This window comes from Somniosus microcephalus, chromosome 8, assembly GCF_052327205.1.
Source record: "Somniosus microcephalus isolate GS21.2 chromosome 8, FLI_Smic_1.0, whole genome shotgun sequence".
NCBI lineage: Eukaryota > Metazoa > Chordata > Chondrichthyes > Squaliformes > Somniosidae > Somniosus > Somniosus microcephalus.
The window spans coordinates 100,256,644-100,283,517 of record NC_140994.1 but is presented as its reverse complement, the minus strand read 5'-3'; the positions used below and the strand labels follow the sequence as shown (position 1 = coordinate 100,283,517).

The following is a 26,874-nucleotide window of genomic DNA, read 5'->3' as shown; positions in this document are numbered from 1 at the left end:
CACTTTTAACATGCAACATTAACTGAAAATAGTCCATTTATAAATTCAGTCTTTGGGGCGGCTTCCTGATCCTTTCTGGATAGCGCCTTTCCTGAGTGTCTTGCTCTTGGTGCGGAGGCGATTCTGGCCCCCTGTCGTCGGTTGGTTCATCAGCTTCCGATGCTACTGTTTCTGGGGTAGATGCTACCTGTATGTCGGGTTCATCACCAGGTACGTGAGACATGGGGTTGACTCGTTCCTGTGACTCTAGGATCTGGTCGACATGGCGTCTCACAATGTTCTCCCCAACATCCACTGTGTACATTAGTGGCCCCTGCCGTGTGCATATCACTCCTGGTTGCCATTTCTCTGTTCGGTAGTCGCGGGCCAAGACTGGTTGCCCTAAATTGAAGCTCCTTGTCGGCTTCTCATTGATGTGCTGGAATTGCTTATTCTCAACATCTCTTCGTACATTTGGTCTGAGCAAATCCAGACGAGATCTCAACCTTCGGTTAAAGAACATCATGGCCGGGGTCTGGTTGGTGACTGCATGTGTCGCATTTCTGTAGGCTAACAGGAAATTGTCCACCTTATGCTGCAGTGGAATGTCATCATGGCACATGGTCCTTACTGCCTTTTTAAAGGTTTGTACGAACCTCTCAGCCAATACATTTGTGGCTGGATGATACGGGGCGGATGTGTAATGCCTTACCCCATTCCTTTTCATAAATTTCCGAAACTCTTCGGACACAAACTGTGGTCCGTTATCAGAGCAAATCTGCTCTGGCAAGCCGTTCCTGGCAAATATGGTCTGTAGGACTGCAATCGTTTTCTCCGTGGTGGTGGAGGACATTTTGATCACCTCAGGCCATTTCGAGTGTGCATCCACGGCTATTAAAAACATTGAGTCCATGAACGGACCAGCAAAATCAATATGCACCTGTTGCCATGGAGAGGAGGGCCACTCCCATGGGTGTAGAGGGGCATGTGGTGGTGCATTTTGGACCTTCTGGCATCCTGAGCAGCTCTTTGTCAGGTCCTCAATTTGCTGATCGATCCCCGGCCACCACACATAAGCCCTAGCAAGGCTTTTCATTTTCACCCCTCCCAGATGACCTTCGTGAAGCTCATTGAGCACTCTCTCCCTTAACTTGGGTGGAACTACCACTCGGGATCCACACATCAAGGTCCCCTGGCATACTGACAGCTGTTCTCTTCTGGATGAGAATGCTGGCAACAGTGAGTCGCCATGTGTTGGCCATCCCTTCACCGTCAAGTCATATACCTGAGACAGTGTCGGGTCATTTTGGGTCTCCTTCTCTATATCCACGTTATTTACTGGCAAGCGTTCAATTATAGTCGAATAAAATATTTCGACATGGTTCAATGCTGGTGCTTCCTCCGCAGTAGGCAGTGGCAGGCGTGATAGCCCATCAGTGTTTCCATGCTGTTTCGTGCCCTTATACTCTATTTCATATTGGTTCGCCCCTAGAAAAAGGGACCATCTTTGTAGCCATTCCGCAGTCATCACTGGAACGCCCTTCTTTGGATTAAAGATGGAGACAAGTGGTTGGCGGTCAGTCAGCAAGGTGAACTTCTGCCCGTGCAGATAGTGGTTGAACTTTTTCACTCCCCACACTAGGCTGAGGGCCTCCCTGTCAATCTGGGTGTAGTTACGGTCAGCTGAGGTTAGTGATCGAGACGCAAAGGCTACTGGCCTCTCCGAGCCATCTGGGAATTTGTGCAACAGCACCGCTCCAATACCATAGGGTGATGCAGCACATGCCAACCGAATTGGTAATGCTGGGTTGAAATGAGCCAACACCTCTTTTGATGTGATCAATTCTTTGCACTTCTGGAAAGTTCGTTTACATTCGTCATTCCACTTCCATGGTACCCCCGTTTGCAGTAGGGTGTTCAGTGGGTGTAGTACTGTAGACAAATTCGGTAAGAACTTATGGTAGTAGTTCACCAGCCCGAGGAACGACCTCAGTTGTGACACATTTTACGATGCTGGAGCCTTGACTACTGCCTCAATCTTTTCAGGGGACTTATGTAACCCCTCTTCATCAATAACATGGCCACAATACGAGATCTGCTTCTGGAAAAACTCGCACTTGTGGCGATTAGCTCGGAGCCCATATTCCTTCAATCTAGTGAGCACCTGCTCCAGGTTGGCGAGGTGATCACTGTCATTTTCGCCCGTGACCAGGATGTCGTCCAAATAACATTGGGTCCCTGGAATCCCTTGCAGGACTTGATCCATTGCCCTTTGCCAAATAGCCGGAGCTGATGCTACCCCGAACACCAGCCAGTTGTATTGGTAGAGACCTTTATGAGTGTTGATCGTGAGGTACTGTTTCGAGGCTTCTTCTACCTCCATTTGCAGGTACGCCTGGGCCAGATCAATCTTAGTGAAGCGTTTTCCTCCAGATAGCGAGGCGAAAATATCTTCAATCCGCGGAAGCGGATATTGTACCGTGTGAAGGACTGGGTTCACTGTCACCTTAAAGTCCCCACAGATGCGAACCTTCTTTGGTTCCCCAGGCGCATTACTCAACGACCTCTTCATTACAGGAACGATGGGTGTAGCCCACTCGCTCCAGTCCACTTTGGACAGTACTCCAGAATGTTCCAAACCTTCCAGCTCTGCTTCGACGGCTGGGCGGATCGCATAAGGCACTGGTCTGGCCTTAAAAAACTTTGGGCTTGCATTTTCCTCTATTTTGATCGTCGCTGTTATGCCTTTTAGTGTTCCGAGTCCCTCCTGGAACACTTCTTGTGCGTCAGTTAGCATTTTTGACAGTCGTCCAGGTGTGACGTCGTCATCCTTTTTGGCATCTACAGTCAGTGCTTGTATGGAATGCCAATCTAGCTGTATCTTCTGGATCCATTCACGTCCTAGTAGTGGTGGTCCTCCATCTGGCAATACATATAGGTCCATTTTTGGTGTTTCCTTGCCGTTATATATAACGTTCACCCTTATTTTTCCTTTGGGGTAGACTTTTTGCCCTGTGTACGTCTTCAAGACAATCTCTGTATCTCTCAAGGGTATATGTGAGAATAGCCGCTTGTAGTCCCTTCGGTTTATGACTGTTAGGGCTGGTCCTGTGTCCAATTCCATTTTCACTTGGACTCCGTCTATCTTGAGCCTGACCCAGATAGTTTGGTGATCCTCCGTTTTGATTACATTATGTAGTTTCAGACAACCCAGCTCCTTGCTTCCAGAGTCTGTATCACTTTTCTGTTCGTCTGCACTACTCTCCGTCACCTTATGTACCTTCTTGTACTTCTCCTGTGGGGATTTCTTGCTGCTGGTTTTCTTTTCCGACCTGCAGACTCTTGCTATGTGTCCTACTTTTCCACACTGTCTGCACACTTGGTCCTTGAACCAGCAATCCTTATGGTCGTGTGTTGTTCTGCCGCAGCAATAGCACTTCACTGTTCCGTATGACATTTCATTTGTGCCATATTCTTGCGGCCTCCATTGTATCTCTGCCGCGCCCCGTGCTGCTGCTTCGTGTGATACTGCCATGCTGAAAGCCTTGTCCAGCGTAAGATCCTTTTCTGATAGAAGCCGTTTCTGGGTTCCTTCACTTTGAATCCCACACACAAACTTGTCCCTTAAAGTATCTGCTAGTCCCGTTCCAAACTGGCAATGTTTCGATAGCTTGCGCAGTTCCGTTAAAAACTCAGCATTACTTTCATCTTTCTGCTGGTTCCTTTTGTGAAACTTAAATCTTTCCACTATCAGCAGCGGTGTGGGGTCTAAGTGGTCCTGTAGGATTGACACTATGTTTTCAAAAATCCTTTTCCACTGGCTTCTCTGGGGTTACTAGGTTTCGCAGTAAGCCATACGTTTTTGCACCCATGGAGTTCAACAATACCAGTACTTTCCTGTCATCTGGCACTTCATTTGCCTTGCAGTACACTTCTATGCGTTCGACATATGTCGCCCAATCTTCGACTTTATTGTCGAACGCTGTGACACTGCCACTCTTCGGCATCCCTGGGTGTGGTTAGACTGGCTAAAAATGGCATCTCCCGCACTCTCCCTTCTTCTCCGCTGCGGCCCAAAATGGCGTCTCCTGCGCTCTCCCTTCTTCTCCGTTTCGGCTCAAACTGGCGTCTCCCGCGCTTTCCTTTCTTCCCGCGCTCTCCCTTCTTCTCCGCTGTGGCTCAAAATGGCATCTCCCGCGCTCTCCCTTCTTCTCCGCTGCAGCTCAAATGGCGTCTCCCATGCTTCCTTTCTTCCCCGCGGACGCTGCTCAGCCCTTGAACACCGGCTGCGCTCTGCGCGTTTTCCTGCGCGCCTCTCTCGTTGACGCCGCTCGGTCCTGAACAGCGGCTGCACCCTGTGCGCTCTACCCTCTCTCTTCTCGCGGCAACGCCGCTCGGTCCTGAACACCGGCTGCGCCCTGTGCGCTCTACCCTCTCTCTGCTCCCATCGACGCTGCTTGGCCTTTTCCTGTGCTGTCGGTCGGCTCTAGCCGCCGCTGTACGGGAAGGGTCTGCGCCGTACCTGTTGCCAGCCCGTCTCGCTGGAGTCTCTGCTGGATGGTCGACGCCCGTGCCTCTGGAATCGGCCTTCTTCTGCAGAGTTGCAGGTAGGTTCGAATCGACTCGTCGCCAATGTTAAATCCGTGTATCTTGATGTTGTGTGTCCTTCAATAACTAGGCCAGAGACTAAGAAAAGAGTATATATAAACAAGGCGAATGTATATTTATACACTCAGGGATATACCTGTTTATACACTGTATGAATAGAACTGCGTTTATGTGTTCAACCATAAATGTATTTTGATGCTTTGGCAACATAAGATGTACCTTATCATGCCAATAAAGCGATTTGAATTTGACTGCAGAGAACAACCAAGAGGTGTTTACTGGATGAGGGTTACTCTAAAACTAACAGTACAGATCCCTACTCAGGGTTTATATACAGGTGTGGTCACTGCCGGTACTACAGTATACAGGAGCTGTAAAAAGTAGTTCTCCCCTTAAAGGTACATACACTACACTGGGATCCGTACCCCAGGGAGCCGTAACCTGGGGAACCAAACACCAGGGAACCGTAACCCAGGGAACAGTACCCCGGGAAACCGTAACCCAGGGAACTGTGGCTCAGAGGGAACCGTAATCTGGGGAACCGTAACCCAGGGAACTGTAACCCGGGCAGCACGGTGGCATAGTGGTTAGCACTGTTGCCTCACAGCGCCAGGGACCCGGGTTCGAATCCGGCCTCGGGTGACTGTCTGTGTGGAGTTTGCACATTCTCCCCGTGTTTGCGTGGGTTTTCTCCGGGTGCTCCAGTTTCCTCCCACAGTCCAAAGATGTGCGGGTTAGGTTGATTGGCCATGATTGAAAAAATTTGACCCTTAGTGTTAGGGGGGATTAAATACGCGGGGTTACGGGGATAGGGCTTGGGTGGAATGGCTGTCGGTGTAGGGACCGGGTGCTAGGGTTTGGTTGATCAGCCATGATCTCGTTGAATGGCGGAGCAGGCTCGAAGGGCCGAATGGCCTACTCCTGCTCCTATCTTCTATGTTTCTATGTTTCTATGTTTCTATGTAACCATAACTTTCAAAATAACTTAACTGTTCGGACAAGGCGCAAAACCCAACAAACCTCAGCAAATATAACAGCAGGTGAGGGTGTCCTTGAATTTGGACAAACAAACGTCTCAGCACCTTCCTCTACAACTGGCCCCTTGAGGGAGAATGACTTCTCTTCTGTGCCCGGCCCCTTCCCTCCCTGCTGCTCCTATGTAATTGGACCCCAGTGGCGGGCTCAAGGCTGGGGGACGCCTCCTGACTGTCTGGAAGCGCAGAAGCCCCTGAGGGATGGCCTGGCCGACCTCTGGGCTTGGAGGTGTTATGTTCATTAATAACTAGACATTCTTATTATGAACACAGCTAGCTTTTGCTAGTTACTTTTATTGAGCACATGTGGACTTGTACAGCATCTTGTAGAGGCTTCCATCTTGACTGCTGCCTTGTGGGTAGCCTAGCCTCATGGGTAATGTAGTCTTATACATACAGCTAATGCAGCTCTACTGCTCCACCTAGTGTCCACCACAGAATGACATGTTGTTGATCACTACAGGAGGGTGCGGACGCAGGATGCTTGCTGTGACCATGGCTGGAAGCAGTGTGGCCTGCAGGTGGTGGCAGCTGCAATGCAGGCATCCCAGCGCTGGCATGTGCAATGCTCTCCTGCCGAGAGAGGACACCTGCACCATGGTCGGACGACACACTGGCTATCTGAGGGGAGCGGCTCGGCTCATCCGCCACAATCGCATGCTCCACTGATTCCTGGCCTTGTACGGGAATGGAAGGGCCCGGGGTGATCCTATCTGATGCAGAGAGGGTGGCTACAGTGAGAGATCGCGTTGCGTCAATCTGGCTGTGGAGGAGCCCAGCAAGTGACTGCGTGGCAACAGTGAGGACCTGTGTGCCAGGTGCCAGTGCTTCGGAGAAGGCCTGGACAGTTCTTCCCATGGCTTCGGACAAGGCAGGTGCCGACCGCTCCACTGCCTCGGACAAGCCCTGCACAGACCTTTCCAGGGATTGTCCGAAGCCCTGAACAGTCCTTTCCATTGCCGACTCAAAGCCGTGGACAGTCCTCTCCATTGTTGGGCCGAAGCCCGGGATAGTCCTGTCCATTGTGGCCCCGAAGCCCTGGATAGGCCTGTCCATTGTTTCCCCGAACACCTGGAGAGTCCTCTCCATTGTTGCCCCAAAGCCCTGCAGAGTCCTCTCCATTGTTGCCCCGAAGTCCAACATACTCCTAGCCAATGAATCTATTGACTCAGGCATCTTCTCCACTGCAGCCATCAGCTCCGTGTGTCTGACCCGGGCCTGTGCAGGTTAGGTTGATTGGCTATGATAAAAATTGACCCTTAGTGTTAGGGGGATTAAATACGTGGGGATAGGGTGGGATACGTGTTGGTGTAGGGGTTACGGGGATCGGGTGGGATATGTGTCGGTGCAGGCTCGATGGGCCGAAATGGCCTCTATCTGTACTGTGAGGTTTCTGTGATTCTGTGAAGAGTCGGCACCTTCAGAAGGAAAGTGATTAGGGAAAGAAAAATATGGCGAATATGGCAAATGAAGCGTATGGTTGTATGGCTTCTGATGGTTACTTACTGCAGATTGGTTCTGTACAGCGTCCCATCAATACCCATGGCTGTTCGGAGTCGCTTCACCTTCTTATTTTTCTTCATCCGTGTCAGAATAGCGGCCAGAGCAGCTGCACAAAGATTGGCTGAACGAACTGCAATAATGCTGCAGATGTGTTTCACAATGAGACAGTCTTCCTCAGAAGGCTCCAGTTCCAGATCTGCCAGTATCTCCTTCGCACTATAAAGACCGCTCTTATAGCTAATGAATGACACGGAAATAATGAAATGTCAGCTTCTGTACAATATTAACTGCAAAATGACCCTGCACAGAATGGGCTGAAGCTTAACTCCCAAAATGGGTGGGTTGTGGTTATGTTAGAGGTTAAATTGCAAAAAATCTGGAACAGGAATCTAAACCGTCTTGAACCCGTCCACTTCCGGTTTTAACGGAGGCGGTATGAGGGGAGAGTGACCAATCCGCTCGCGGGAGGCGAGTTGGTCATCTAAATATGATAATAAGGCTGCGTGTCATCATTTTAACAGTCATTCTACTTTTAACCACAGTCGGCCAGGTTTCCCAGGCCTCGGGAAACCCGACAGGTGAAAGGAGGCGAGACGGGCTGTATCCATGAGGAAAGCAGTATTGCCAAATCTTGCAAATTTATTGCGAGTGACGCGATTTCTGAGTGAAATAAGGCATCGCTCATGATCTGGCAAAGGAACTCCAAAATCTCGGGATTTTTTGGGGACTGATTGCTAGCAAGGCATATCAGCCCTATGAGGGAGCCTGAAGACCTGGTTGCTATTTCTCCATCGCTGATTGGTTGCTGTACTGATGTAGATACATAGATACATAGAAGATAGGAGCAGGAGTAGGCCATTCGGCCCTTCGAGCCTGCTCCGCCATTCAATGAGATCATGGCTGATCATCCAAATTCAGTACCCGGTCCCTGTCTTCTCCCCATATCCCTTGATCCCTTTAGCCTTAAGAAATATATCCAACTCTTTCTTGAATATACTTAATGAACTGGCCTCCACTGCCCTCTGTGGCAGAGAATTCCATAGGTTCACCACTCTCTGGGTGAAGAAATTCCTCCTCATTTCAGTCCTAAATGGCTTACCCCTTGGACTCCCCGGCCATCAGAAACATCCTTCCTGCATCTAGTCTGTCCAGGCCTGACAGAATTTTATAGGTGTCGATGAGATCCCCTCTCAATCTTCTAAACTCCAGTGAGTATAAGCCCAATCGACCCAATCTCTCCTCATACATCATTCCTGCCATCCCAGGTATCAGCCTGGTGAATCTTCGCTGCACTCCTTCCATGGCAAGAACGTCCTTCCTCAGGTAAGGCGACCAAAACTGCACACAATACTCAAGGTGTGGTCTCACCAAGGCCCTGTACAACTGTAGCAAGACATCCTTGTTCTTGTACTCGAACCCTCTTGCTACGAAGGCCAACATACCATTTGCCTTCTTAACCGCCTGCTGCACCTGCATGCTTACCTTCAGCGACTGGTGCACAAGAACACCCAGGTCTCTTTGCACTTCCCCTTCTCCCAAACTATTACCATTCAAATAATAATTTGCCTTCCTGTTTTTGCCACCAAAGTGGATAACCTCACATTTATCCACATTATAGTGCATTTGCCATGTTTCTGCCCAATCACCCAACCTGTCCAAATCATGCTGGAGTTTCACGACATCCTCCTCACAGCATACCCTCCCCCCCAGCTTTGTGTCGTCTGCAAATTTGGAGATATTACATCCAATTCCCTTGTCCAGATCATTAATATATATTGTGAACAGCTGGGGTCCTAGGACCGATCCTTGCGGTACCCCACTAGTCACTGATTTACTGCAGTGTCCCGTGTCCTGATTGGCTCATGACTGCTACCCACGAGGCATTGTGTCAGGGAGCTGATCGATGTGAAAACAGCCTGAGCGTGAGGAGCTGGAGCTGGAGCTGGGGCTGGGCAATGAGCGGAGCCGGAGGTAGGCAGGCCCTTCCCACCCAGCACCAACAGCCATAGCTGCGGACAGCAGCAGGTAACGGCAGAGCTTGAGGTGAGGGGTGAGACCGCTTAGGGTCTGGGAGCACAGCACAGCACCGCAGAGGGGTAGGGGATTGGATCGGTGCTGTCCTCATTGGGCAGGGAGGAAATTTTTCCCCCATGGGCCTCCGAAAGCACTGGGGTGGGGCTTTGCCCCTTATAGGAAGGGGTTCTTTCCCTTTGGGGAACGACATTTGCCCCTTTGCAAGGAGCGGATTTTTCCCCATAGGCCTCCATTAGGGGGAGAGGGGCTTCTCCCCTTTGGGGGAGGGGATTTGCCCCCTTTTGTGGGGGATGGGGATTTGCCCCCATGAGCCCCCTGCACAATCGTATTGTGAAGTTCCACTTCACAATGATATTCTTACCAGTGAAATTTGAATAAGATTTGCCCCCATGGGCAGGGGTGAGGGGTCAGGCTGGTTGGATGGAGCTGGGGGTACAACCCGAGGCTGCGCGGGTGCAGGTCAAGTGCTGACGGAGAGATTGGACGGGGGGGGGGCGGTGCGGAGGGAATGAGCTGAGGGGGTCTCAGCTGAGCTGCTAACCCGGCAGCGCTCGAGGGTTGGTGCTTTGTAAACTCTCAAATCGTTGGAATGACCTGCCTGCTCTTAGGTCAGCTGCAGAGCCCACGTGAATCACTGTCATCGTAACCTCAAACTGAGATGCATAGCAATGTGGTGATATCAACAAGTAGGATTTTTTAAAGTTTTTTTGTAAAGCATTTTCAGATGCAGTGATATCATTTTTGTAAAGAGCTCTGACATGTTAGAAATTAAATAAGCCACTAATGAGGTTTTAAGAACATAAGAACATAAGAAATGGGAGTGGGAGTAGGCCATTTGGCCCCGCGAGCCTGCTCCGCCATTCAATAAGATCAGGGCTGATCTTTGACCTCAACTCCACTTTCCTGCCCAATCTCCATATCCCTCGATTCCCTTAGAGTCCAAAAATCTCAGCCTTGAATATACTCAACAATTCAGCATCCACAGCCCTTTGGGGCAGAGAATTCCAAAGATTCACAACCCTCTGAGTGAAGAAGTTCTTCCTCATCTCAGTCTTAAAAGGCCAATCCCTTATCCTGAGTCTATGCCCCCTAGTTCTAGACTCTCCAGCCAGGGGAAACAACCTCCAACCCTGTCAATTCCCCTCAGAATCTTATATGTTTCAATGAGATCATCTCTCATTCTTCTAATCCCCAGGGAGTATAGGCCCAATGAGGTTCCTCACTCTCATTAGCCCCTTGGTTCCCCACCATTTTTGGTATGTTTTTTGTGTCTTCTACTGTGAAGACAGATACAAAATATTTGTTTAAAGCCTCTGCCATTTCCTTATTCCCCATTATAATTTCTCCTGTCTCAGTCTCTAAGGGACCAACGCTTGCTTTTGCTACTCTCTTCCTTTTTACATACTTTTAGAAGCTTACAATCTGTTTTTATATTTCTTGCTAATTTACTCTCATATTCTATTTTCTCCCATTTATCAATTTTTTGATCATCCTTTGCAGGTTTCTGAAGCTCTCCCAATCGTCAGGCTTACTACTGTTCTTCACAACATTATAAGCCTCTTCTTTAAATCTAATACTATCCTTAACTTCTTTCGTTAGCCACGGATGGATCACTTTTCGTGGAGTTTTTATTTCTCAATGGAATGTACATTCATTGAGAATTTTGGAATATTTCTTTAAAAGTTTGCCACTGCTTATCTACCAACTGTCAATATATCTACATTGGTTTATCTTTGAAAAAAATAGCAACTCATGATCTCATAACAGCACTGGCTGTTATGGCTGGTTTGAAGGAAAAAATGTCGCTCACCTCGCTTCCGCCAACTTCTGGTGCTGCCCGCCCTGGTCACCATCTTGGGAAGAGCAATGGCGCAGGTGGAACCTGTGTGCACCTGAAGAAATCAATCGAGGCAGATCGTGACGTCAATCAGCGTGTAATGCTGATTCGACGCAAGACTTGTCATCTTGGGCATCGAAGATCCACTGTATGCCCTTTCCTAAACATATGCAGCTGAACGTGCGTTCAGTCGCATGATGGACACCCCACCAGTGCTACTTAAAGAGACACAATCCAACTTTGAGCTAAGTTGCTATTTGCTTTTGTACTGGTTCCTGTACAGTTTATTTGAGCAGTACCTTGCTGCAAGATATTTACACAGTTGGTAAAGTGTGCAGGGAGTGCTGCTGGACATTGGGAAGGTGTTGGCTGGTAATGGAAGGCCTCTGACTACACCACTTGCTCCAAGTCATGGGGGCTTTACTTGCCATCCCCCTCGTGCTGCAGCACGACAGGGAGATGGAGCAGAGGCAGCAAAGACAAGCTGCTCAGAGAGGGAGGAGGAGGGCTCTCAGCAGGAGGCCTTACCCACCTAGAGTCTCCAGGGAGCACTTCTCCTACCTGCACCTAAGCCAGGAGGAGTGTATTCAGTGGCTCCCCTTCACCAAGGAGGTGGTCACAGAACTCTGCCTCCTCTTGGAACCAGACCTGCTGCCTCAGAGCAGGGCGATGACAGCGCTGCCAGTGACCCTCAAGGTGACCGTGGCCCTGAATTTTTTTGCCAGCGGAGCAGGCAACATAGCAAACATCTCACAGTTCACCACCCATCGCTGCATCCGGGAGGTCACAGAGGCTCTGTACTCCAGGAGAAGGGACTTCATTGTCTTCTCTCTGAGCAGGAGAAGCAGGAGGAGCGCGCATGTGGCTTTGCCAGGAGATCGGGCTTTCCCATGGTGCAGGGCGCCATCGACTGCACACATGTGGGTTTGCGGATGCCGCATATCAATGGTGAGATGTTCCGTAACCGCAAAGGCTACCACTCTCTTGATGTGCAGTTGGTGTGTGACCACGCGCAGCATATCATGATGGTGAATGCCCAGTATCCTGGCAGCAGTTGTAATGCCTTCATCCTTCGCCAGTCCGCTGTGCCAGCAATCTTCCAGCCACCACGTTGAACCTGAGGGTGGCTGCTCGGCGATAAGGGCTATTTGCTCTGCACCTGGCTGATGACTCCCCTCCGCAACACCACTACTCGTGGCCAGCAATCATATAATGACAGCCATGCTGCCACGAGGAACCTCATTGAGCAGACCATCAGGGTGCTGAAGCAACGCTTCCACTGCCTTGCCCGCTCGGGAGGAGCCCTCCAGTACTCGGCTGAGCGGTTGTCCCAATTCGTGGTGGTCTGCTTCATCCTCCACAACTTGGCCATCTTGAGGGCGCAGCCACCGCAGTTTCCGTGACCACCTCAGGAGGAGGAAAAGGAAGAGGAAGATCAGGAGGAGGATGAAGGGAGGAGGCAGCCTGCAAATCCCCGTTCTGGACGGGCTGTCCGTGAGTGCATCATCAGACTCCAGTTCCCTTGATTGAAATCCCAGATCCCTGTTGCTTAACACTTCCACATCTTACCATCCCTCTGTCACAGAACATCACAGCGTCCTCTTGGGCACAATGCTGATTAGGGAAATCTGCCATCCTTACCCGGTCTGGCCTACAATTCGGTATCGAATAATGTTCAGTCTCTAGCACTGTCCCTGGTAACGTCCGGTCTCCAGTAATATCCGGTCTCGAGTAATGTCTGGTCTCGAGTAATATCCGGTCTCGAGTAATGTCTGGTCTCGAGTAATGTCCGGTCTCGAGTAATGTCCGGTCTCGAGTAATGTCTGGTCTCAAGTAATGTCCGGTCTCGAGTAATGTCCGGTCTCAAGTAATGTCCGGTCTCGAGTAATGTCTGGTCTCGAGTAATATCCGGTCTCGAGTAATGTCTGGTCTCGAGTAATGTCCGGTCTCGAGTAATGTCCGGTCTCGAGTAACGTCCGGTCTCGAGTAACGTCCGGTCTCGAGTAACGTCCGGTCTCGAGTAATGTCCGCTCTCGAGTAATGTCCGCTCTCGAGTAATGTCCGGTCTCGAGTAATGTCCGCTCTCGAGTAATGTCCGCTCTCGAGTAATGTCCGGTCTCGAGTAATGTCCGGTCTCGAGTAACGTCCGGTCTCGAGTAATGTCCGGTCTCGAGTAATGTCCGGTCTCGAGTAATGTCCGGTCTCGAGTAACGTCCGGTCTCGAGTAGTGTCCGGTCTCGAGTAATGTCCGGTCTCGAGTAACGTCCGGTCTCGAGTAATGTCCGGTCTCGAGTAATGTCTGGTCTCGAGTAATGTCCGGTCTCGAGTAATGTCCAGTCTCGAGTAATGTCCGGTCTCGAGTAATGTCCGGTCTCGAGTAATGTTCGGTCTCGAATGTCCGGTCTCAAATGTCCGGTCTCGAATAATGTCTGGTCTCGAGTAACATCCGGTCTCGAGTAACATCCGGTCTCGAGTAACGTCCGGTCTCGAGTAATGTCCGGTCTCGAGTAATGTCCGGTCTCGAGTAATGTCCGGTCTCGAGTAATGTCCGGTCTTGAGTAACGTCCGGTCTCGAGTAATGTCCGGTCTCGAGTAATGTCCGGTCTCGAGTAACGTCCAGTCTCGAGTAATGTCCGGTCTCGAGTAATGTCTGGTCTCGAGTAATGTCCGGTCTTGAGTAATGTCCGGTCTCGAGTAATGTCCGGTCTCGAGTAATGTTCGGTCTCGAATGTCCGGTCTCAAATGTCCGGTCTCGAATAATGTCCGGTCTCGAGTAACATCCGGTCTCGAGTAACATCCAGTCTCGAGTAACGTCCGGTCTCGAGTAATGTCCGGTCTCGAGTAATGTTCGGTCTTGAATGTCCGGTCTCAAATGTCCGGTCTCGAATAATGTCCAGTCTCGAGTAACGTCCGGTCTCGAGTAATGTCCAGTCTCGAGTAATGTCCGGTCTCGAGTAATGTTCGGTCTCGAATGTTCGGCCACGAGTAATGTCCGCTCTCGAGTAATGTCCGGTCTCGAGTAATGTCTGGTCTCGAGTAATGTCTGGCCTCGAGTAATGTTCGGCCTCGAGTAATGTTCAGTCTCGAGTATCATTCGATCTCGTGTAATATTCATTCTCGAATACTGTTCTTACTTCTCTATAGCAGTAATATGCTTGGTCTCAAACGATCCTTTGGTGAGGAGTTTGGATGAAGCCTTCCCGTCGAACAGCATACCCATTCGAGCTATTTTGACAACTATGAGCCTCACAAGTTCTCCCAGGTACATTCCAGAAATCATTTTCTCAAACCTGTAGAACCACAAGGAAACAAGGCTTTATGAAGGCTTCACAACTAATAACCTTTATAATGAATTTTTCCCTTCCTTTATAAATATTCCTCACTGTGTCTGGCACATAGACCAATGGGTGCCAGTTGTCCAACGGTATCTTTGCCAAAGAAGTTAATTTTCCTATATAAACTGAGACAGTGAGTGTTGATTGTTCAAATGGGGACTTTATAGTCAAGCATGAGCCTGTTTTCACCCAATATTCACCCACACACACACATCTTGTCTAAGGATGGTCACTGAATAGCGTCAGGAGCCAGAACACCGGTTCATTTCCCCCTCTCTAGTCTAGAGGCACTGAGGACTCTTAGGGCTAGAAATTCATTATAGCCCAGGAATGGGCGCTGTCGTTAAAAATGTTGGAGAATTAGCGCCAAGCGCTAATGCTTTAGACTGCATGCAAAATTCGTGCTCGCTGCTCAAAAAAATAATTGGTGTCCTTATTCAAGTCTTAATGCCCAAGCTCAATGGCGTTACACTCAAAGAGTGGACCAATATTAGGTGCAGTCTAATAGCAAGTCATAATTGCCAAAGACTTTTTCAGTGCTTAAAGGGGAGGTTCATTGATGCTGCAGAGCTCATCATCAATTCTCAGCATTGCTGGCTGTGCAGCTGCCTCAGCAAGCTAAAGAGGACAAGGAAAAGGAGCTGGAGGACTGAAGCAGGTGTGCTCATGGCAGGTCCACGCCCCAGGGAGAGAGCACGCAGATTCTGCGATCAAGCATTAGAGGCGTTGGTGTTCGCTGTGGAGCGATGGAGGGTGGTGCTCTACCTGACAAGTGGCAGGAGGCCCTCACCGCAAGTCTTCCAAACTATGTGGAGGGAGGTAGCGCAGCACATCTCGGGCAGCACTGTGGTCCCCAGAACACACACAAAGTGCTGGAAGAAATTTAATGACCTCACTCGGGTGGTCAGGGTGAGAATAGAGTGCTGCAGGTTATTGGGCGCCAGGTGGTGGTCACCATGGCCACCGGCAATGTTGACCCCCTTGGGGACAACAACGGTATGTTCATCCCTACTCCTTCTTCTCACATCCCACTTCCCCCTCACCCCACAAGCCTTTCGCACTTTCTAGCTAATCATGCTTTATGCATGCATTTCTCCCTTCCTGCCCCCATCCCATTACTTTAACTCAACTCTTGTGCCTTTATGCTTTCAGATAATGAGCAAACACCTGAGCAGCCTGTCCCTGAGGGCACCATAGAGATCGAGGGGGTAGAAGAGGAGGAGGAAGAACACACCGTGTCACTACATGTCTCACCCGCAGGCACCAGCTCAGATACTGGCACTACGCGTTCTTTAGAGGCTAGTACAGTAGCGTGATCTGCACAGGGTGAGACACCGGAGATGAGTGGGCTGCAGCAAGGCTGGCAGAAAGGGTAGCTCGGGGGCCAGCTCCCCGGAGGGTGAGTTCTTCTGCACAGGACTCAGATGAGGACCTCGATGGGGAGGCATTTAGAAGGGTGATGGGCATGCACACAGAGATGATAGGTGCAATGGCAAGCGTGCCCGAGAGCCTGTCGGCAATGGTAAGGAGCGTGGAGGAGTCCGCCTCCAACATTGCACAAGGCTACCACCGTCGACCGGGGTTTTCACGGTGTTGCAGCAGGCCAGCAGTCTGTGCTCCAACAGATTGCTAGGGATGCTGAGGTGCTGCCCCAGGGCAGTGGGAGTGGTCAGTGGAGCAGGAACCTGCTGTCCTCTCTCAGGATGACAGCATTCCTGCTCCCACCACTGGCACTCTGCCATTGCCCTTGTCGCTGCCTGTCATCCAGCCAGCCCAGACTGCTGCTGCCCATGCTGAGGTGGTGCAGTCTACAGCCGGGCCTTCCAGGCCCAGAGCTGGTTGAGGACGTCCTGCAAGGCCATCTGAATTCTCCCGCACAGACACTCAGCAGCCTTCCACCTGCCTTACTGCAGCCGCTGGGCCAACACTTCGTAGGAGCACTAGATTAGGCAAAGGCACAGTAACGACAGGCACTAAGGGATTGCACAAGGATGAATAGTTATTGGCCCAGAAATTCGTGTCGGGGGCTTCCCGCGGGTGCAAGCTCCCGACCTACACTTACCTAGCGCGCCTGCAGTTGAGGCCTGGGCCTGCGTGCATTTCCTGTCTGTGGCCCGGTCCAGCTGCCGGCGCGCTGTGCTTGCGTGATCCAGTGGCGTAGTTAGTGCAATGCGTCGGCTGGGATCACGTGAGCACTGGGCAACCAATCGGAGGAGGGAAAAGTCCATTCATGAGTTTGACAGAAAGAACTGTCAAACTCATGAAAACTCCAGGCGCCCAAAACAGTACTTAACCTTAAAATAAATTTGAAAAAAAATCACACTATTTAAATCAACTATAAATAACATTAAATAACTATTTTAAACAATAATTTAAATTTTTGAAAAAAATAATTTTATAAAAAATCGGGGTTAAAAATACACTTACCTTACTGTAAAGTATTTAAAAATAATAAACCTGTGGAAAAAATGTTCTAATTTTAATTAATTGACCACTTACCTTTTAAAATGAAGTCCTTACGTCTGGTTTTTAAATGTGCAAAAAGTAGAGGCCTTCACGTACGGGCAAACCTGTAAAAAAAGAGGAAGTTCAACGCGCACGCTCAGACTCCTGTGCGCACGCGTTCGACCTCTGAACCCCTTGGTTCAGAGGATCAGAAATGCCGGTTTCCCGCGCATGCGTAGTGCATGCAAGAAACCGACACTTCTATCGGGTCCACGCGTGAGTACTCCGTCCGTACTCACGCATTGGGACCCGAATTTCTGGGCCAATATTTTTATTGTAAATATGTGTTCTCTGATTTTTGATAAATTTATTAATTCAGTATGGATTCTTTTGTGGTGTGTCTCATTTCAGCTTTGCGCTGTGATATGGCGTGTGAAAAGGATAGAATTACGGGGATGTGGTGAGCAACGGGGGTCTGGGGTTTAATTCATTCGAACCACAGCCTGATGAGGCGATCACAGACTGCCCTTCTGGAAGGCCGATTGAGTGGCTGCCTCCTCCCTCACAATTGTTCCTCATCCTCCTCATCTTCCTCTTCCTCCTCCTTCTCCTCTCCCTCTTCCTCTTCCTGAGGTGGTACCACAATCCCTGGTGATAAGGGCTGGGCCCTCATGATGGCCAGATTGTGGAGCATGCAGCAGACCACAACGAAATGGGACACCCACTCAGCCAAGTACTGGAGGGCTCCTCCAGAGTGGTCAAGGCAGTGGAACCATTGCTTCAGCAGGCCAATGGTCTGCTCGATGATGTTCCTGGTGGCAGCATGGCTCTCATTATATGAGTGCTGGGCAGGAGTGTTGGGGTTGCAGAGGGGAGTCATGAGCCAGATGGAGAGCGGATAGCCCTTGTCTCCGAGCAGCCAGCCACAAGCTTGACATGGTGGCTGGAAGAGTGCTGGCACACCGGTCTGGCGCAGGATGAAGGCATCGTGGCTGCTGCCTCGATAGTGGGCATTGACATTGAGGATTCGCTGTCTGTGGTCACACACCAACTGCACATTAAGTGAGTGGTAGCCTTTGCGGTTACGGAAGATCTCAGGATTGTTATGCGGTGCCCACAAAGCCACTTGGGTGCAGTCAATGGTGCCCTGCACCATGGGGAATCCCGCTATCCTGGCAAAGCCACATGCACACTCATCCTGCTTCTCTCTGGTGATGGGGAAGGAAATGTAATCCCTTCTCCAACTGGAGAGAGCCTCTGGGACCTCTTGGATGCAGTGATGGACGGCAAAATGTGAGATGTTAACTATGTCTCCTGTTGCAGACTGGAAGGATCCACTGGCAATGGGATTGAGGGCGATGGTGACCTTGATTGCCACTGGGAGAGCCGTGGTCACCCTGGTCTGAGGCTGGAGGTCTGGTTGCAGGAGGTGGCAGAGTTCTGTGATCACCTCCTTGGTAAAGCAGAACCTTCTAATACACTACTCCTTGCTTAATTGGAGGTAGGAGAAGTGCTCTCGGAATACCCTCGGCGGGTAAGGCCTCCTGTTGAGAGCCCTGAAGGCCCTCCACCTTCCTCTGGCCACATGTTCCAGTCTTTCTCGCTGCCTGTGCTCCCTCCGCCATAGATCCTGGAGGGCGAGATCGACTGCCAGTACAGCCCCCATTCATGTAACCAGGTTTAGCAGTTTGATTTTTTTAAGAATAAATGTAGCTACTTTGTAGTTGCCACAACACTCCTGATACAAAAGAACCTTGAAATTACTGACTGAAAATGTTGCAGTGAATGAAACTGAAAAGAAACTACTGAAATTGCACTAACCTGACAGCTGCGAGTCATTACTGATGATCCTTTTAAATAACGTCCCTGAAGCTGGCTTCCTTGTGCTTCACGCCAGCTCTCCCTGTCGCTGTTTACTCCAGGTGCTAAGGTAGGTGGTGATAATCAATTTAGCAGATTGGCCGGTCAGTGAGCGTTGCACACTCACTGACATCACGATCCACCTGGCATTGAGGCTCCCGGCAGTAACTGTTATCGGCAGCGCTACGGGGGGGGCGGGTGTGGGGGGGATTTGGCATGCGGCGCTGGATTCGCCTCACCCCAGCGATCCTGCTCTAGCACCCCGTTAGCGTCATCTGCTGGCGCTAACGGGAGGCACTAAGGGGACGAATTTTTCCCCCATAGTGCCCAACTGCGAGCCCAGCAGAGATCAACTCACTTAGCATAGACCAACGGTCCAACCTGGAACCTTCAGGGAAAGCCCACAAGACAGCGCCACTAGGCCATCTTCGGAGCTCAGGAAACAGTCATCCCTAATGAAGTGGACATCAAATCAAAGCTCAATGAAGACTTACAGCTGTTTCCCTGGATTGAGGGAGACAGAGTCCATTTCCCGATCAAATGTAGTCCTGATGCCTTCCAGCGAGCCATCATCCCCGAATGCTCCCCACTCGGTGTTAATGCACATCCGTCCTTCATCGCCTTCCACCGCGTGTATATAGCTCATCTCCTCCATGTAACAAGCATTCGTTCCATTCCCTGTATATGGCAGATTGTCGATTCAACACATCTATTTTGTATTTAAATGGAAATATTTAAAAACTGAAAAATGATTACAAACCCCTTAATACCGATAATAACGCCAATTTCACAGTACGGGTCATCAAATCCACATGTCATCATGGTTCCCACTGTATCATTCACCACAGCCAAAATGTCCACTTCATAGTCCTAACAAATCACCAATATATGGTCAGTAAATCAACAAAACTGCATGAGATTCGCTTTTCTAAAAAAAACTATCCTTTAGCGATTATTTTGCTTATCAGGTATGTTACTGTTGGGAATGGAACTCATTGTACCTTGGCCATTCACTGTTCCATCAAGCACTCACAGGGCAGGTACAGCACGGGTTAGGATACAGAGTAAACCTTCCTCTGCACTGTCCCATCAAACACTCCCAGGGCAGGTACAACACGAATTACATACAGTGTAAAGCTCCCTCTACACTGTCCCATCAAACACTCACAGGGCAGGTACAGCATGAGTTAGATACAGAGTAAATCTCCCTCTACACTGTCCCTTTACACTGTCCCTGGAAGCAGGGATGAGGGTGTGGGCACTGCTGGAAGCAGGGATGAGGGTGTGGGCTCTGTTGGAAGCGGGGATGAGGGTGTGGGCTCTGTTGGAAGTGGGGATGAGGGTGTGGGCACTGCTGGAAGCTGGGATGGGGGTGTGGGCTCTGTTGGAAGCTGGGATGGGGGTGTGGGCTCTGTGGAAGCTGGGATCGGGGTGTGGGCTCTGCTGGAAGCTGGCATGGGGATGTGGGCTCTGCTGAAGGCTGGGATGGGGTTGTGGGCTCTGTTGGATGCTGGGATGGGGTGTGAGTTCTGTGGAAGCTGGGATGAGGTTGTGGGCTCTGTTGGAAGCTGGGATAGGAGTGTGGGCTCTGCTGGAAGCTGGCATGGGGTTGTGGGCTCTGCTGGATGCTGGGATGGGGTGTGAGTTCTGTGGAAGCAGGGATGAGGGTGTGGGCTCTGTTGGATGCTGGGATGGGGGTGTGAGCTCTGTGGAAGCTGGGATGAGGTTGTGGGCTCTGTTGGAAGCTGGGATGGGGGTGTGGGCTCTGCTGGAAGCTGGGATGGGGTGTGGGCTCTGCTGGAAGCTGGGATGGGGTTCTGGGCTCTGCTGGAAGCTGGGATGGGGTGTGGGCTCTGTTGGAAGCTGGGATGGGGTTGTGGGCTCTGCTGGAAGCTGGGATGGGGGTGTGGGCTCTGTTGGAAGCTGGGATGGGGGTGTGGGCTCTGTTGGAAGCTGGGATGGGGTGTGGGCTCTGTTGGAAGCTGGGATGGGGGTGTGGGCTCTGTTGGAAGCTAGGATGAGGGTGTGGGCTCTGCTGGAAGCTGGGATGGGGGTGTGGGCTCTGCTGGAAGCTGGGATATGGGTGTGGGCTCTGCTGGAAGCTGGGATGGGGGTGTGGGCTCTGTTGGAAGCGAGGATGAGGGTGTGGCCACAGCTGGAAGCTGGGATGGGGTGTGGGCTCTGCTGGAAGCTGGGATGTGGGTGTGGGCTCTGCTGGAAGCTGGGATGGGGGTGTGGGCTCTGCTGGAAGCTGGGATGGGGGTGTGGGCTCTGTTGGAAGCTGGGATGAGGTTGTGGGCTCTGCTGGAAGCTAGGATGGGGTTTGGGCTCTGCTGGAAGCTGGGATGGGGTGTGGGCTCTGCTGGAAGCTGGGATGGCGGTGTTGGCTCTGTTGGAAGCTGGGATGGGGTTGTGGGCTCTGCTGGAAGCTGGGATGGGGTGGGGACTCTGCTGAAAGCTGGGATGGGGGTGTGGGCTCTGTTGGAAGCTGGGATGTGGGTGTGGGCTCTGCTGGAAGCTGGGATGGCTGTGTGGGCTCTGTTGGAAGCTGGGATGGGGTTGTGGGCTCTGCTGGAAGCTGGGATGACGGTGTGGGCTCTGTTGGAAGCTGGGATGGGGTTGTGGGTTCTGTTGGAAGCTGGGATGGGGGTGTGGGCTCTGTTGGAAGCTAGGATGGGGTGTGGGCCCTGTTGGAAGCGGGGATGAGGGTGTCGCCACAGCTGGAAGCTGGGATGGCGGTGTGGGCTCTGTTGGAAGCTGGGATGGTGTTGTGGGTTCTGTTGGAAGCTGGGATGGGGGTGTGGGCTCTGCTGGAAACTTGGATAGGGGTGTGGTTGGCGGGTTTGGGGTGGGGTTGCTGGAGCTCAGCAGCGCTGTGTGAGAGTTATAAGGGCTGCTTTGGGTCAGTCAGTTGCTCCCTGGTGAGCTGGCCAACTACTGAGAGCAACACTCCATCTTACTTCAGACACCCCAAGTGAGAATCGGGTGTCCAGGGGCCGAGGCGAGTGTCAAACCCGTCCCCCACCTTGATATCAGCAGCTTGAGGCCTGGCGATTTTAACTCCTGTGTCTCACCTGCTACCTGAAACCGGCGGGAAGGGCCAGCTGGCCCAAGGAATGATCCGCGACACTCGGGTAATTCATGGGGAGGGTCTCCCGATTGGGAAAGGGGTTGGGGGGGAGGAGCCCGGGCCAGGAGAGGCCTAAACTTTCCCAGTAGGGCCCACAGGAGCACTCTTGCTCCACAAAGAAAGTTAAAACAAGTTTTAAAAAGGCTCCTCTTCGGTCCTGGATCCACTTCCCGCCGACTTCACCTGGTGGCAAAATCACAAGGTCTTCGGCACTCAGCCCACTGCGTCTCATGATGACATTGGAGTCTGATCTGCATATTTAAAGGACTCCACTGGTTTCAGGTCCTTGCCACCTGCTCAGATGTTGGCGAGCAAGTGTGCAGGCCGATTTTGACTGGTCACCCAGTGTCCGCCAAGTGGGCATCAGCCCAAGTGACAGAGGAGTGAAGTAAAAAGCTTTCAGTGAAAAGCTCTGACTGCTGAGAACAGAAACTATCAGACAAGACTGGCTGTCTCAGCGGGCATCAGACAGCCTCTTCCACTCCAGTGGTGCTGCTCTCCCCCTCCTGTCAGGACCCAACCTCAAGAACCATCAATAACCCTGGCAGGGGGGGAGGGGGGCGGTCAGTCCGGGGGACAGGTCGGGTGGGGGGGGACAGTCCGGGGGATAGTCCAGTAACCAGTCCGCTCCAACTCATCTCCCTCAGAGTAAAAGCTCAGTTAAACCCTGATGGAGATACAACTGATCGCTCAAGAGAGTCAAAACTCGCTCAAGTCATGAGTCTGAATACCAAGGAAAGTCTAAAAACATCTGCTTGCCCATTCTCCAAAGGCAAACGGCACTGCTTATTAGCGGATAGATTTAAAAAAGATAAAACAGACTTAATCTTGAGTTAAATTTACCCCTCGTCTTTTAATTGCTTTGCGTAACAGAGTGACCACATCTGTTCCTTGTACTCCTTTGACCATGTATCCTTTACCCCATGTAATGAGAATGGCCTGCAACAGAAAACCAAAGGATTGTGAGTTACGATAACATGCAATATAAAAATCTCCTGTCACTCTCTCACTCTGTCTACATTTAAGAACAGTGACCAGGCTCCTCATCCTCCATCTACTTTCCTTTCCTAAAGTGACAAGCGAGGACACCTTTAATTGCTATGTAAACTTGTAATCCTGCTCTCTGCAACTCCCAGATTGCAGGGACATCTGCAGGGATTGAGTCTTGGGAAATCCTTGAAGAGTTGTTCACAATCCCTCCCAGCACAGCCATACGTTCATAATTTGTTTTCCTGAATTTCCTTTGCTCATGGAGAAGGATGCCCAAAGTGGAGGATATTTGGCCGCTGATGCGCTATCAATTACTCATAAAAGACTGAGAGTTAAGAGAGTAACTAAAGGCTTTTATTAACAAAAGAATGAAGGTCTGCCTCGAGTGGTCGACCGGTCCAGAAATACAAAGGGCTGGGGAGCAGTCACCTTTATACTAGGACTTGTGGGAGGAGTCAGCCGAGGCATGTCCAGGCATGTACACAGTGGAATACAAACAGTGGTTTACCACATTCACCCCTTGTTTAAAATTGAGTCCAGCGGGGTGAAGTGTATTAAAAGTTAGTGTATTGGAGTCTCTCCGGAGGTCTTGTCTGCCGCTGTGATCGGCGTGGCGACGGCAGGGGTAGTGGAGCTTCCGGCGTCGAGTCCTGCGTGGGCTGTGGCACAGGCGTGTCGTCCTCGTAGATGTCGAGCGGGTCGCGGGGCCCAGGCCTGCCGTCTGCTGGGGCTGGATATCGGATCGTGGGGGGGGGTGGTAGTGAGTAGTGGGTTACTGCGGCCCCCGAGGGTGCAAGGTCTCTTATGGAGACTGTGTCCTCCCGCCCGTCCGGGTATGCAATGTAAGCATACTGGGGGTTGGCGTGGAGGAGGTCGACCCTCTCGACCAGGGGGTCCGTTTTATGGGTCCTCACGTGCCTTCTCAGTAGGACCGGCCCTGGGGACGTCAGCCATGGCGGTAGCGATGTCCCCGATGTGGACTTCCTTGGGAAGACAAAACATTTTCTCATGAGGGGTGGCGTTAGTGGCAGTGCAGAGCAGTGACCGAATAGAGTGGAGCGCATCGGGGAGCACATCCTGCCAGCGGGAGGTTGGAAGGCCCCTAGACTTTAAGGCTAGCAGGGCGGCCTTCCAAACTGTCGCATTTTCTCTTTCCACCTGTCCGTTCCCCCGGGGGTTGTAACTGGTGGTCCTGCTTGTGGCAATACCCCTAGTTAGCAGGTACTGACGGAGTTCGTCGCTCATAAACGATGAGCCCCGGTCGCTATGGATATAGCTGGGGAAACCGAACAGGGTGAAGAGGTCGTTCAGACATTTAATGACCGTGGCACTGGTCATGTCCGGGCAGGGGATGGCGAACGGGAAACGGGAGTACTCATCAATAATATTGAGGAAGTACACATTGCGGTCGGAGGAGGGGAGAGGCCCTTTAAAATCAACGCTCAGGCGCTCGAAGGGGCGAGTGGCTTTTATCAGGTGGGCCCTGTCTGGTCTATAAAAGTGCGGTTTGCACTCAGCGCAGACTTGGCAGTTCCTGGTCATGGTCCTGACCTCCTCAATAGAGTAAGGCAGGTTGCGGGCCTTGATGAAGTGGAAGAACCTGGTGACCCCCGGGTGGCAGAGGTCATTGTGGAGGGCCCGCAGTCTATCAATCTGCGCGCTGGCGCAGGTGCCACGCGATAGCGCATCCGGGGGTTCATTGAGCTTCCCGGGCCGGTACAAGATCTCGTAATTGTAGGTGGAAAGTTCGATTCTCCACCTCAAGATCTTGTCATTTTTGATTTTGCCCCTCTGCTTGTTGTTAAACATGAAAGCAACTGAATGTTGGTCAGTGAGCAGGGTAAATCGTTTTCCGGCCAGGTAGTGCCTCCAATGATGCACAGCCTCCACAATCGCCTGGGCCTCCTTCTCAACAGCGGAGTGTCTGGTCTCCGGGCCTTGGAGGGTTCGTGAAAAGAAGGCCACGGGTCTCCCCGCCTGATTGAGGGTAGCGGCCAGGGCAAAGTCGGACGCGTCGCTTTCCACCTGGAAGGGGATGGATTCGTCCACTGCATGCATGGTGGCTTTGGCAATGTCTTCCTTGATACGGTGGAAGGCTAAGCGGGCCTCTGCCGTCAAGGGAAAAGAGGTGGACTTGATCAGCGGATGGGCCTTGTCCGCATAGTAGGGGACCCACTGGGCATAATAGGAGAAAAACCCTAGGCACCTCTTCAGGGCCTTGAGGCAGTGGGGCAGTGGGAGTTCCATAAGGGGACGCATCCGGTCGGGGTCGGGGCCGATGACTCCGTGTTCCACAACACAGCCAAGGATGGCGAGGCGGTTTGTGCGGAATATGCACTTCTCCTTGTTATATGTCAGGTTCAGGAGTTGGGCGGTGCGGAGGAATTTTTCGAGGTTTGCGTCATGGTCCTGCAAGTCACAGCCGCAGATGGTCACATTGTCCAGATATGGGAAAGTGGCCTGCAACGCATTTTGATCTACCATCCGGTCCATCTCCCTTTGGAAGACGGAGACCCCGTTGGTGACGCCAAAGGGAACCCTAAGGAAGTGGTAGAGGCGGCCGTTTGCCTCAAAGGCAGTATACTGGCGGTCCTCAGGGCGGATAGGGAGCTGGTGGTACGCTGATTTCAGGTCAATGGTCGAGAAGACGCGGTACTGCGCGATCTGGTTGACCATATCAGCTATGCGGGGGAGTGGGTAGGCGTCCAGCAGGGTGTAGCGATTTATTGTCTGGCTGTAGTCGATGACCAGGCGCTGCTTCTCGCCAGTCTTAACGACCACAACCTGGGCTCGCCAGGGGCTGGTGCTGCCCTCAATAATCCCTTCCTTCAGGAGCCGCTCCACTTCGGTTTTAATGAAAACCCTGTCCCCGGCACTGTATCGCCTGCTCTTTGTGGCGATGGGCTTACAGTCGGGGGTGAGGTTAGCAAACAGTGGGGGGGGGGGGGTGACTCTGAGTGTGGAGAGGTTGCACCTGGTGCGCGGCGGGCAATTTGGGAGCTGCTGGCTGCGGACTGTGAGTGGGGGTAGGGGTCCACCGTACGCCATCGTAACACTTTTAAGGTGGCACTGAAAATCTAACCCCAGCAGGACGGCAGCGCAGAGGTCGGGCAGGACCAGGAGTTTAAAATGATCGTACACGGTCCCGTCTACTACGAGTGTCGCTACGCAGTAGCCGCCGATGTCCGCCGACTGGGACTCGGAGGCCATAGAAATCCGCTGGTGCGCAGGCAGGACTGGGAGAGAGCAACGCCGCACCGTGTCGGGGTGGATGAAGCTCTCCGTGCTCCCAGAGTCAAAAAGGCAGATTGTATCGTGGCCATTTACCTTAATGTCCATTGTGGAACTGGCCAGCTGGTGCGGTCTCGCTTGGTCCAGTGTAATGGATGCCAGCGTAGGGGTCGGTGTGTCACTGCGGGTATCAGATGAGGCGGTGTTGGGGGCCTGCTGCGTTCCGGCTGTCGTCCAAGATGGCGGCGTCCATGATCCCCATGTGGCTGGAGGCGTCCAAAATGGCTGCTGTACCGGTGGTTCGCACATGGCCGGGGAGGCCCAAGATGGCGGCCCGCATGGCCCACACGCGGCGCTGCTGGGGTTCAGGGTGGCTTTGGCCCTGCAGACGTTAGCGTAGTGTCCCTTCTTCCCGCAGCCCGAGCAGATCGCGTTTTTCGCCGGGCAGCGCGCTCTGGGGTGTTTTGCCTGGCCACAGAAGTAGCATTTCTGGCCTTCACAGAAATCACAGAAATCACAGAAACCTCACAGTACAGATAGAGGCCATTTCGGCCCATCGAGCCTGCACCGACACATACCCCACCCGATCCCCGTAACCCCTACATATCCCACCCTATCCCCGTAACCCCACGTATTTAATCCCCCTAACACTAAGGGTCAATTTTTATCATGGCCAATCAACCTAACCCCGCACATCTTTGGACTGTGGGAGGAAACCGGAGCACCCGGAGAAAACCCACGCAAACACGGGGAGAATGTGCAAACTCCACACAGACAGTCACCCGAGGCCGGATTCGAACCCGGGTCCCTGGCGCTGTGAGGCAACAGTGCTAACCACTATGCCACCTTGGGGCACTGCTGTCTGGCCTTGGGACACTGCTGCGGTAG

The 26,874-nt window shown here is 51.8% G+C and overlaps 1 protein-coding gene across 1 annotated transcript in view; it reads right to left on the bottom strand.

Moving 5' to 3' along the window:
* LOC147113724 (hexokinase HKDC1-like) overlaps positions 1-22,986 on the bottom strand; it is a 357,159-nt gene extending 334,173 nt beyond the window's left edge. Inside the window, exons 1-6 of the mRNA XM_085996154.1 lie at positions 22,981-22,986; positions 22,609-22,704; positions 19,406-19,505; positions 19,130-19,313; positions 14,130-14,285; positions 7,128-7,361 (exon numbers count right to left, since the gene is read on the bottom strand). Coding sequence (XP_085852280.1) covers positions 7,128-7,361; positions 14,130-14,285; positions 19,130-19,313; positions 19,406-19,505; positions 22,609-22,704; positions 22,981-22,986 — 776 coding nt within the window. The remainder of the gene's footprint in view (positions 1-7,127; positions 7,362-14,129; positions 14,286-19,129; positions 19,314-19,405; positions 19,506-22,608; positions 22,705-22,980) is intronic.
* Positions 22,987-26,874: the final 3,888 nt, after the last annotated feature.